This window comes from Gopherus evgoodei, chromosome 1 (assembly GCF_007399415.2).
Source record: "Gopherus evgoodei ecotype Sinaloan lineage chromosome 1, rGopEvg1_v1.p, whole genome shotgun sequence".
NCBI lineage: Eukaryota > Metazoa > Chordata > Testudines > Testudinidae > Gopherus > Gopherus evgoodei.
Genome location: NC_044322.1, coordinates 263,457,957 through 263,471,141, shown reverse-complemented (window position 1 = coordinate 263,471,141; position 13,185 = coordinate 263,457,957). Strand labels below are relative to the sequence as shown.

Genomic DNA, 13,185 nt, shown 5'->3' with positions numbered 1-13,185 from the left:
TGTAGGGGCCATCTCAATGAAGAAACAAGAGTCTCTCTCTTTAGCATATTTACATAGCCTTCATTACTTTAGGTTCTTTACAATCTTTAATGTATTTGTGCTCGCAACGTATCTGTGAGGTAGAGAAGAACTGTTAACACCATTTTACACATAAGTAACTGAGATCCAGAGCCTCAAAAGTGAAATCAATGGAAGGTAGGAGTCTAAGTATCTCAGAGGAATTGGGCCAGAGAGAATAAATGACTTGCTCAGGATGACACAGGAAGTCTGTGGTGGAGCAAGGACTCAAACCCAGGTCTGGTAAGATCATTAAAAGGTGCAAATACCTGTCAAAATGAGGCTCAAGAAGAGAATCTCGTATAGAGCTAGTCAAAATATGGAGTAAAAAGTTATAAAAAAATGTTATTTTTTTTTCATTAAAAGATTTTTGTGTTTTGTTTTAAAACCAGTAGTGTTAAATATAGCCAGGGCATATGCCATTAGGCACTTTGACATTTGATACTGAAGGTCTCTGTGGTTTTCTGTAACACACTTCTTTCATTTCTCTTTCATCTCAGAAAATGGATTGAAAATTCCAAACTGAAAGAAATAAAGTATAAAACGGTGGAGTTCAACCCTATGATACTAAAAGGAAAAATAAGACCAGATGCATCACGCCCTGAGTTACTCCAGCCTGTGAGTAAGCAAATACTATATACCACCAAAACAGAGCTGTCATAGTCTCCAAGTTTTGAATGCACATTGAAGACTTCAAATCTCTGTGCTCTGCTCCTTCATACAGAACCACTGGGGTATTAGAGGAGCCACACCAGTTGGTAATAACGTTGGATGGTTTTCTTATTAGACTAGCACACCTCCTGTGGCAAGTGCTTCTACTCCACACTGTTGCTCTTCTGCTCTATCTCATGAGGTACAACCCCCTTTATATGTTGTAGGAGAGCCTTCCAGGTGGATAACCTGACTTGATTAAACCCTGATCTGACCTGGTTAAATCTTCGCCAGGCCATATACTTGGGCTGGCCAGTGGAGAGACCAAACTTAACTAGCACTTTAGAGATCCATAAAAATAACACTTTTACAGAGAGGTAATCAGAATAATTAGTGTTACTGCCTTGCGCTCCAGGACTGTAACTCCTAACAGATTACATTTTTTTCTTACACATCACTCAGAGAAGGAACCAACAACTAAATGTTGAGACATCACTCAAAGAGGGGAGATCATTGCAGCAATGGCCCCACTAATTTGCCCATCTTCCTGCATGGGATGTTATCTGTTAGGGAGCTTAACCCTGGGGCTTATTATTTTAACTTTAAGGACTTAAACTCAGCTGCAACCATGAGCTGACTGTGTTCTGGGCTAGTGACTCCCTCTCAGCATAATTTAGAGCCTGAAGGCTACTCTAAATTACACTGGCTGCCTGCAACTGCTATTGACTAATGTGGAAGACAAAGACTGCTAAAATGCAAGGAAGCTACAAATGTGTCCCCTTTCTAGGGTTGCCAACCCTCCAGGATTGTCCTGGAGTATCCAGGAATTAAAGATTAATGTTCAGTTAAAGATTATATCATGTGAAGAAACATCCAGGAATAGATCCAGCCAAAATTGGCAACCTTTGCTACACTCTTTCCCTCTGCAATGCCCCCTGCTCCCGCAGAAGGAACTGTGTGTAGTGTAGGATTTGCTATGCCAAGCCTATGCCACTGGAGGAGTCCCTTATGCTGCGATGATTCTCCTGTGCCTGGCTATGCTGCCTTTAGGAAGGCTTTGTACTGAGAGTGCCCTGAAAAGCTGCTGCACTGCAGTGGAAGATCTGGGGAGGGTTGCTAGGTATTTGGTTTTCGACCAGAATGCCTGGGCAAAAAGGGACCCTGGTGGCTCTGATCAGCACTGCCAATCAGGGCATTAAAAGTCCAGTTGCTGGCACACCAGGGGCTGGGGCTAAGGCAGGCTTCCTTGGAGCCACGATAAGTGCTGCCGGGACCGCCCCTGCCCCCCAGCCCCCTGCCCCCCAGCCCCCTGCCCCCCAGCCTGGAGCTCCCTCCTGCCCCCCAAACCTCTCATCCCCGGCCCCATCCTAGACCCTGCACTCCAGCCGGAGCTCTCACCCCCTCCCGCATGCACACCCTGCACCACAACCTCCTGCTCCAGCCCAGAGCCCCTTCCTGCACCCCAAGACCCTCATCCCCGACCCAACCCCCAGCCAGAGCTCACACTCCTTCCCGCACTCTGAGCCCCTCAGCCCCAGCCTGGAGCCCCCTCCTGCACTCCAAATCCCTCATCCTTGGCCCCACGCCAGAGCCTGCACCCAGAGCCGAAGTCCTCACCACCTCCCGCACCCCAACCTCCTACCCCAGCCCAGTGAAAGTGAGTGAGGTTGGGGAAGAGCGAGCAACGGAGGGAAGGGGGGTGGAGTGAGCGGGGGTGGGACCTCAGAGAAGGCATGGGGCATGAGTAGGGCCTCAGAGAAGGAGTGGGGTAGGGATGTTTGGTTTTGTGTCATTAGAAAGTTGACAAACCAAGATCTGGGTCATTGTGAATAAATACTGACCACCAAGGCTATTACATTTTTAAAGTTAAGGTGGCAGGATAAATCTCTGAATGTAAGCACCCAAGCAGACTGAGTCTGATTCAGGGAGAAAGGTGTCCTCCTGGAACTTCTCTAACATTATCTTGTGGCATTGTGGGTCAGATGCATGCATGTTGTGTCAGCATTGACTTCATCTGAGTTATACCAAGGAAGAATATGGACTCCATGTGCTTTAGAATAATCTCAACATTTGACAGAGAATCTACAGTTAATATTTACAAAGTTCTTGGGTGAAAGCCTGGCCCCTCTGAAGTCATTGGGAGGAATTTCCCATTGACTTCAGTGGGGCCAGGATGACATTGTCTTAAAGAAAATATGGAGGCAAGTTTAAAATTGTGGCAATCAGTAAATGGTAGTTGGACAACGTACAGTGATGAGAGGACTAAGTCACGTCTGAATCCTGAAAAAGAAATTCAAGATGACTGCATTAAGCCACTGTGCCACTTACTGTCTGTCATTGTGATTGGGTTTTTTTTTAACAGCTGAACTTCGTTCGATATTATCTCCCCCTGCTTATCCACAAATATGAGAAAGTCATATATTTGGATGATGATGTGATTGTGCAAGGTAAGTTGTCATCCAAAAATTCTTGGAACCTAACAGAAGTTTGCAGCAGGAAGTTCAGCTGCTTTATTGGTCACCAGGAAAGATGGGCTCTAGTTAAAATTGAGGAGGTTGCTTGGAGTGCTGCACTTATGACAGCTTCACACTCACCCTTACATAGTATTTAACAAAGGAAAATCAAGGGACAATTTCTACTTTTGGATGTTTGATTCTGATGGTAGGTATGTGGGTGACGTTCAGTGTTTCTTGCATCTGATCAGTTGCTGTGCATGAGTGTACAAGGCAATTCCAATAAGCGTGGTTTCACCAGAACAGGACTTGATGTTTCCTATTTTGTTTGGTCGATGTGAAGCTGACTTTGAATCCCCACAAATGCTGGCATCCTTACCCCAAATAACTGCTTATTCTTGAGAGAGAATTTACTCAAATCAGGTTGTAAAAGACCCTGGATCTTGTTCTGAGCACCTTCAATTCCTATTTATATCTATGGGAGTAAGGGCCCTCAGCACCTCACAGAATCAGACTAACTGATATTAATATCTTGTGGTTAATAAAGACAAATCAGGAAACAATTCAAGTGCTGGAAAATCCCTCCATGCCCATACAGCAAAAGCTAAGTAGAGGCACAGTTATCTTTTCAGGAGGATTTCTCAGTCTGTTCATTCCTTTCTTTTTCACTTTCTCTGTTCTTTCTTCCTGCTAGTGTTGATATCTTCTCTTGCTTTATCTTTTTTTTTTGCCCTTCAGCATTCTTGCACATTCCTGTTATTTTGATAGCATCTTTCATCCAAGGATCTCAGAAGCACTTTGCAAGTGTTAATTAATTAAGCCTTATGAAACCCTTATGCAGTAGGGTGTCTAAGGACATTGGGTCAAGTTAATCCCTGGAGTAACACCTTTGAAGTCAGTGGAATTACAACAGCAAAGAGTTTGGTTCATTTAGTTTTCAACAGCTTTTCTGCAGTTTTTCTTGCCTTCAGATGTAGATTTCAGAGCATCAATACTTAAAAGGACACTGTTGACCACTTTTTAAAGTTGGATTTGTTTTCTTTGCCTTCCCTTCACTTTCAGTAAGCTGGATAGTGCAATTTCTTCCATATTATACTATCTGGGGAAAAAATAGATTTCCCCCTCACTTGCATACACCTTTCCAGTGGAGTCAAAATCTCTGCCTTTTTTTATCATCAGTAATATTAGCAGGAATATTAAACAATGTGGAACAAATTCTGAAGTCTTTGCCTAGTCAAATCTCCCTTTGAAATGAATAGGAGTTTTGCAGAAGAAACACTGAACATGGGCTTCAGGATTTAGCTCTATGGAAATAGTATTTGTTAGCTAAGTGCTTTCTGCAAAACAACAAGAAGTTCACACACTGAATTTTGGTGTGTCACACCAAAAACACTGCTTTGATTTTCTTGTTGTTTTGTTTTACATCTCACAAAACAGAAGCTGTTTAGAATCTAGAGGAAATTCCTTCCCAGATCATAACAATCTTAAGGTATGTCAGTTTTGAACCATAACTAGGTTAACAGCGTCCCTTTAATTCAAACACTGTCCGATTGTGGGACTTGAATCCTATTTCAGGTTTTCAGACAAACTTGCGAGTTGTCCCTACAAGATGATGCAGTTCCTGTATTACGTCATGCCAATATTGCTTTAATCGGGTTTCCTAGCAAATGAAAACAGAATTATTTCATCACTGGTATAGCCGGAAGCACTGTGAACATTTTAGCTGCCGGTGTTAGCCTATGGATATTATGAGCCCACTTTTCAAACAGTGAGGCCTCGTATTTTAATAAGATATAGCGAAATAATGCCCTAAGGAGAAAATCCGCTCCCCTGAACAAAAACCCAGGTAAAAGGGCATTGTGCAGGGTACCAAAGTGGGATGGAAGGGGAAGGGGACACAGTCCCCCATCCAGAGGCAAGGTACAGACACACACCAGGCTACAGCTCATGTCTCACATTTGGACCTTCAAATCAGCATATAAGCACATAAAGTATAGATCAGGGGTCGGCAACCTTTCAGAAGTGGTGTGCCGAGTCTTCATTTATTCACTCTAATATAATGTTTTGTGTGCCAGTAATATATTTTAACGTTTTTAGAAGGTCTCTTTCTCTAAGTCTATAATATATAACTAAATTATTTCTGTATGTAAAGTAAATAAGGTTTTTAAAATGTTTAAGAAGCTTCATTTAAAATTAAATTAAAATGCAGAGCCCTCCGGACCGGTGGCTAGGATCTGGGCAGTGTGAGTGCCACTGAAAATCAGCTTGTGTGCCACCTTCGGCACACATGCCATAGGTTACCTACCCCTGGTATAGATGAATACATGCAAACATAGGATTTTGACTTCCAGTTACAGGACCCATGTTTGAAACCAATGTCCATAGAGCAAAATTCTGCCTTCTTTCTGTCCAGGCCATCCCTTGACATTGGAAAGGTTGTACCAGTGTAATGGAGAACAGATATTGTCCTAAACAGTCAATAAAACAAACCCATTCTTAAAACTCCCAATTCTGTATTCTCAGGTGACATCCAGGAACTGTACAACACAAAGCTAGCTCCAGGCCATGCTGCAGCTTTTTCAGACGACTGTGATTTGCCATCTACTCATGAAATGGTGAGAAGTGTAGGAATGCAGGTAAGATGTTAGTTTTAAATTCAGATTGTTGATGGATTTTTACGTACAGATTTAACATGATTTTCTTTATCCCCAAATGAAAGTTTTATCAGGATAAAGTATAGTATTAGGATTTAGGTACATAGTTTAATAAGGGGAATTATTTCCTGTAATCATCTTAAGATGTGCTGTCTCCTGATTCTTTTGCAGTATGTTTTGTATTTTACTAAACTCTTCTTGTTTCGGTAGGTCACTTGTGCAACATATTTAGAAGAGAGTATTGATAGGATTGATATTAGACTTTCTGATAATTGAGAGGGAGTGAGGGTTGAACTTCGTGGGCTGCTCAGAAGATATTGTTTGAAAACCAGATCCGGAGTAGTACAGAGCATCTGCAACTGCCATTAAAGTCCAGTAGCCTTACGATAACCGCACTGGTTTTACGCCAGATCACCTAGAGTAAGGTGAAGAGGAGTGAGCTGAAAGACAAAGCTCTGTAGGACTCCAGTGGAAATATCGCTAACACATAATGATTAGAATAGCCTGTCCTTTAGCCTTGTGCCTCACACTGAAGTCAAGGCAGGTAATAATCATCTAGAAATCCAGTTCTCAATGCTTATTGTTCAATGCCTATGTATTCTGCATGTGCATGAGGTAGATACAGCTGCATCTAAACAAATCTAGACATAAATTAGATTTACAGTAGACATCTATATATAATTTCCCTTCTTTCTAGAACACATACATGGGATATCTGGACTACCGGAAGCAAACAATTAGAGATCTTGGCATCAGCCCCAGCACCTGCTCCTTTAATCCTGGTGTAATTGTGGCTAATATGACAGAATGGAAGCACCAGCGGATTACAAAGCAATTAGAAAAATGGATGCAAAGAAATGTAGAGTATGTACAGATATCGAAGTCTTCACTTTTTCCTGACTGAATGTGCTGTTTAAAGTTGAATTTTCTGTTCATTTTTCAAAGATCCATTACTTAAGACGTGCTTCCCTTCACAGATCGTAATTCAAAATAACCTTACGTTGCACAACTTCCACCTGTGCTAATCCAGCTGCAGTCACGAACAACATAAAGTGACCACTTGGGACTCTGCAGCCTTGTGCTGACTCAGCAAGCCAGGCCTAATCCTGAGAGGTGCTGAGCACATGCAGTTTTCATCATGGGTGATCAGCGCCAGTCAGGATCAGGGTTTTTATGGGCAGGGCTGACCTTTCCTTCTTGCAGTGGGATCAGAGTGGAAAGAAACTCTCTACTCTTGCGTGGGGCCCTATAAACTGCAATGTCAGCAATACTGGAATGGGGACACTTTTTTTTTACATAACCCAAGAACCATTTCTTGAACACTTCCTAAAAAGATAAGCCATAATTTACATAAACTGCTGAAAACCAGAAAAAGACCCAACCCCAAGAAGCTGTAAAAGTGGCAATTCCACTATGAGAAGTGGTGGTGATGGGGGACTTTATGGCATTCTCTTCAAAAAACAATGTATGGTCAATGACATGAGTCAATTCGCAACATACATGTGGTATCAATCCATTGTCAGCGTGTGTTGGTAACTTGAATATCACCTGCTGTACTCCGCACAGGGTAAGTCAAACTGCAGTAAAGCTAAGTGAAATGAAAATGGATCATACTGTTGGTCACTTGTCAGTTTTCTGCTACGCTGGGAAAGCAAATGAGAGCCGGGGAGGGAACACCCAGAACTAGGGGAGAAAGAATAATATCCCAGGACCAACAGCTACAACTGCACTGCATGTGAACAGAAGAGGAATGCAAACAGCAACCTTCCCCAGTTCCCTTCTTCATCTCTCACTTATTCTGCGTGTCTCATTTGGTCTAACACTTGATTTTATCCCTTTTTAATGCTTAGACGAAATACCCATGAACACTACAGCAAATTGCTGCACAGATATAACAAAGGATTTTTACATTTTAAAGTGCACACACATTCTCTGTAGCTGGAGTCTGAGCCCACAATAAAAACAACACTTCCAGGTCTCATGTGGACTATCCTTTGCTTCTGTACATGCTGTGCCAGTCCTTTAGACTTTAGGCCCTTCCAGACAGGGGTTGGCTTCATTTTAGGTCAGGTTCTGTCACGCTCAGACTGAGTAGCCCTTCATTCTGAGTGGAAACCCAATGCTACCATCATGAGGCGTCCCATTGATTTTGCTGGCACTACTTCCAGAGTAAGGTACCACTCAGCATGAGTAAGAGTAGGGTGACCAGATGTCCCGATTTTCTAGGGACAGTCCCGATATTTGATGCTTTTTCCTATATAGGCTTCTATTACCCCCCACCTACTGTCCTGATTTTTCACACTTGCTATCTGGTCACCCTAAGTAAGAGTGGTAGACTTTGGCAAGATTTCTTGTACAGTACCAAACATTGTCCACAATTAGAAGAAAAAAAAATTTTGTAAGTGCTGGAATGCCAGTAAAAAGGTGCATATTTAAAATTAAGTAAAGAAGTAGCATGTCAGTCTATACAAAGCCGATTTTAATAGTAAATTAGCCAGAGCATTAGTATTTATTGCTTTTGCCTTCTGATTTTGTAGTAAAGTTCCTTTTCATTTCAGGACTTTGAGCTGCTCTTTTTTGCCTTTTCGCAGAGAAAACCTCTACAGCAGCACCTTGGGGGGAGGTGTGGCCACCTCTCCAATGCTCATTGTATTCCATGGAAAATATTCTACTATTAATCCCTTGTGGCATGTCCGACATCTTGGTAAGTATGTTTAATTTCAAAACACTCTGGGCTGGAACAAAATACAAAAAAGATTTAAGGACCCTCTGGATGATTTTGCTCATCCTCAGTACATTATTTTATGCCTCAGATCCCACATCGCTGCTCTACACTCATTCCCCTTCCTTCCAGATTCAAAATTAGCCCTTTATCCTTGTCCTACTACAGCTATTTACTTGCAGCTTCTCCTCCCTCCCCATCTTCAAATTAACCACATTCCTGGAAGATATGCTTTAACCACCCAAGTTATTGAGCTCAGTACAGGGTGAAATGTAACAACCAATGACATGCAGAAGGTCAGGCTAGGTGATGTGATGGGTCCTTCTGGTATTAAACTCTACGAAGCCAGGGGCTGAGAAGCAGTTGCAGGCTAAATCACTGATAACAGCCCTTGAGCTGGGGTTAAAGGTGGGATAGCTATTTTACACAAAGAGCTAGCCAGAACATATTTGCCTATATACTATGATACAAATGTATAAAAGGCAAGTTGATCTCCTGAGGCCCCTTCCAACCCTAATAATCTATGATTCTATGATTCCATACTGGAAAATGAGACCTCACTGAAGGGGTGGCTGAAACTGGCTCTGGCTTGGTCCAAAACTCTGGTGCATACTGAGCACGAAGACAGCCAGTGAACATAGGAAACTTCATATTTGGATCAAATGGGATCTACCCACAGTAAGGTGCAAAACCAGTCTATTAAAAATAACCTTAAGACGGTGGTTCCCAAACTTTAACAACCTGTGAATCCCTGTCACTAAAAATGTCGTCTCGCAAACCCCCTCCTAGAAATGAATATTTCCAGGGATTTTCTCCTTTTCCTGAGTATAAATTATAAAAGCAGTGATCTTGGAAATACAAAATTTGTTTTCATGACATGCTTATTACACATAATTTCTTATTAATTATTTATCATTACAGTATTTTTATTACATTATGAAAATAACAACACTCTTCCAAGATCTCACTTTTGTAGGTTGTATCACTCTGAATAAGCCTGTTATAAGACAAAGGCTCCTATGTTTCATCAAGGAGTATCAGATGTGAAACAGCATGAAGGTATTTAAGAAGCCAACTCAAAGAGTTCCTCCTACACAAGCATTCAGGTCTTTAGCACTCCAGGCAAACAATTAGGGTGACCAGACAGTAAATGTGAAAAATTGGGATGGGGTGGGGGGGTAATAGGAGCCTATATAAGAAAAAGACCTCAAAATCGGGACTGTCCCTATAAAATCGGGACATCTGGTCACCCTACAAACAAACAAAGCTTAAACTTGTTCTTCATAATAATTTAAAAAAGAAAACTAGCTGCATATTTAATTTTAAAAACAGCAAAAATATCCACCTTCCTTTCCATTTCTTATAGGAGTCTTGAAATTTAAATCTCGTCAGTGTGACGGCTCTGCTTGCTTTGATCTGCTTAGCTCTTGGAAGTCCAGGGACTCCATGCTACTGGCCCTGTGCTGCCCGAGGTTCCTAGGGACAGCTCTGTCTGCCGTTAGGGAATTTTTTCCTGAGAACCCCCTCTAACATTTCACAAACCCCAGTTTGGGACCCACTGCCTTAAGAGAAGGATCTTTAGTTTAACTATTCAAAATTGCACTAAAGATGTATTTTTGAGACTGGTAGTTCACCTAGGAATTAAAAAAATAGGACAGGGAAATACTGGAATCAGAGAAATATTTAGCAGGTAAGGTTACTAATTGCTTTATGATGAATTCCTCCTTCCAGAAGAAGGGTGTAGGAGTGCATGGTCATCTCTCCGTGTCAGTCTCAGGAGGCGGCCATGCCCCCCTTGCTGTCTTATTCTGCAAAAGGCAGTCTGAAAAAGTGGGGGGTATTAGCTGTCTCTGTGGCTCAAGCCCTCTAGCAGAGTGGAGCAATGAATAGTTTAGTGTCCTAGCTCTGGCGGACAGCTGCCTAACACAGGCCTTTTGGCCTACGGTGGGGTGGCAGGGGGTAGCGGGACATGGCTCACCCAACTCTACCGTGTCCCAGATCAGGCCCCTAACAGTGGCGGCATTTTCTGCCATTGGGTCAGCGGGGAATCCAGCCGCAACATGGGCTCAGGCAGCAATGCAGCTGGACTAGAGTCGGCTGTCCCTGGGATACTTCCTACCCTCCCTTTGGGGTGTACCTGAATCCTGGGGTTGTCTGCCATCTCCCCGGGATACCCAGCCAGCATCTGGTGTGCCTAGCAGCTCTGGTGAGTCTTTGGGACAGCAGCGCCCTTCCGTGGGCTCTCGTTCCAGCAGCGGGTTGTAAGTGTCTGTCTCCCTCAATAGCTCCTGGCTCCCCCCACCAGGAGGCTGACTGGGAGGAACCACCACCTATCTCAGATGGAGGCCCTTCCCCCTCGCTACAAGGGCAAATGTTATATTGAGATGTACTAGTAGGAGTAACACTTGTCTATAACCCTCCACTCCACCATAATCAAAGATTTATTTAGAACAATGCAGGATTTGGGCACCATTATTTAAAGAGGCACAAACATAGTTGAGTGTGAGCATAATGGGGTAGGGGGGCCGCCTCCTGCTGTTTGTAAAGCAGCATGTACAGTACATTAGTTGTAGGGCTCTACCAATTTCATAGTCCATTGTGTTGTAATTGTAGGAGTCCTGACACAAAAAGGAGTTGTGTGGGGGTCGCAAGGTTATTGTGGGAGGCGGGGTTGCGGTACTGCTACCCTTACTTCTGTGCTGCTGCTGGCGGCGGTGCTGCCTTCAGAGCCTGGCAGCACCACAGAAGTAAGGATGGCATGGTATGGTATTGCCACTCTTACTTCCAGTGATGAGCTGCTAAAATCTTAACAACCGGTTCCCTATAAAAAGTTCTGATTTAAGGGATGTGCCACAGAATGTATTTTTTGTACCAACAGGGTTACCATATGTCCGTATTTTCCCGCCCAGACAGCGATTTAAGAACCAAAAAGCCAGCCATGTCCAGGAAAATACAGATGTATGTTAACCCTACCTAAAGTTCTTTTTTAAAAAGATGGGCTTGAACTAGAAATGAGCTCCTTTTCACACGTGTGGGTCCCCGCCACTCCCTTGGGGTGTGCTAGGGTGACCAGATGTCCCAATTTTATAGAGACAGTCTCAATTTTTGGGTCTTTTTCTTATATAGGCTATTACCTCTCACCCCCTGTTCCAATTTTTCACACTTGCTGTCTGGTCACCCTAGGGTGTGCACATGTGTGGGTCCCAGCTGCTCCCTGCCCCCCTTCATTGAAGCAGGTGTGCAGGGTTACTGCCCTGAGAACTGCAGGGCACCAGTGGACATGGGGCTGGCTGCAGACAGGGGTGTGGGGCAGGGCTAGCTGGAGGCAGGGAGTGTGACACGGGCTGGCTGCAACAGAGACTGGTTGTGGGAAGGTGATGCAGACGGGCTGGCTGCAGTGGCTGTGGGTAAGGGGTGTGGCAGGGGCTGGCTGCGGGTGGCTGTGGGCAGAGGCTGGCTGCAAGCGGCTATGGGCAGGGGGTGGCTGCGGCAGAGGGTGGCTGCGGGCAAGAGCTGGCTGCAGACAGGAGGTGGCTGTGGCAGGGAGTGGCTGCGAGCAGAGGGTGGCAGGGGCTGACTGCTGGCAGAGGGTGGCAAGGACTGGCTGTGGGCAGAGGGTGGCTGTGACAGGAGCTGTGGCAGGGGCTGGCTGTGAGCAGAGGGTGGCAGGGGCTGGCTGTGGGCAGAGGGTGGCTGTGTCAGGGAGTGGCTGCGGGCAGAGGGTGGCAGGGGCTGGCTGCGGGCAGAGGGTGGCTGTGGCAGGGAGTGGCTGCGAGCAGAGGGTGGCAGGGGCTGGCTGCGGGCAGAGGGTGGCTGTGGCAGGGAGTGGCTGCGGGCAGAGGGTGGCAGGGAGTGGCTGTGGGCAGAGGGTGGCTGTGACAGGAGCTGTGGCAGGGGCTGGCTGCGGGCAGAGGGTGGCTGTGGCAGGGAGTGGCTGCGAGCAGAGGGTGGCAGGGGCTGGCTGCGGGCAGAGGGTGGCTGTGACAGGAGCTGTGGCAGGGGCTGGCTGCGGGCAGAGGGTGGCTGTGGCAGGGAGTGGCTGCGGGCAGAGGGTGGCAGGGGCTGGCTGCGGGCAGAGGGTGGCTGTGGCAGGGAGTGGCTGCGAGCAGAGGGTGGCAGGGGCTGGCTGCGGGCAGAGGGTGGCTGTGGCAGGGAGTGGCTGCGAGCAGAGGGTGGCAGGGGCTGGCTGCGGGCAGAGGGTGGCTGTGACAGGAGCTGTGGCAGGGGCTGGCTGCGGGCAGAGGGTGGCTGTGGCAGGGAGTGGCTGCAGGCAGAGGGTGGCAGGGGCTGGCTGCGGGCAGAGGGTGGCTGTGACAGGAGCTGTGGCAGGGGCTGGCTGTGGGCAGAGGGTGGCTGTGGCAGGGAGTGGCTACGAGCAGAGGGTGGCAGGGGCTGGCTGCGGGCAGAGGGTGGCAGGGGCTGGCTGCGGGCAGAGGGTGGCTGTGGCAGGGAGTGGCTGCGGGCAGAGGGTGGCAGGGGCTGGCTGCGGGCAGAGGGTGGCAGGGGCTGGCTGCGGGCAGAGGGTGGCTGTGGCAGGGAGTGGCTGCGGGCAGAGGGTGGCAGGGGCTGGCTGCGGGCAGGAGGTGGCTGTGGCAGGGTCTGAATACGGCAGGGGCTGCGGGCAGAGGGTGGCTGTGGGAGGGGCTGT

General features: G+C 46.1%; 1 protein-coding gene across 2 annotated transcripts in view; it reads left to right on the top strand.

The window, feature by feature from the left end:
- Positions 1 to 13,185, top strand: part of GLT8D2 (glycosyltransferase 8 domain containing 2) — a 38,609-nt gene that overhangs the window by 21,262 nt on the left and 4,162 nt on the right. For both annotated transcript variants that reach the window (XM_030544616.1, XM_030544605.1), the window contains exons 5-9: positions 558 to 675; positions 3,071 to 3,155; positions 5,685 to 5,797; positions 6,513 to 6,679; positions 8,407 to 8,519. In XM_030544616.1, the coding sequence (XP_030400476.1) occupies positions 558 to 675; positions 3,071 to 3,155; positions 5,685 to 5,797; positions 6,513 to 6,679; positions 8,407 to 8,519 (596 nt within the window). The remainder of the gene's footprint in view (positions 1 to 557; positions 676 to 3,070; positions 3,156 to 5,684; positions 5,798 to 6,512; positions 6,680 to 8,406; positions 8,520 to 13,185) is intronic.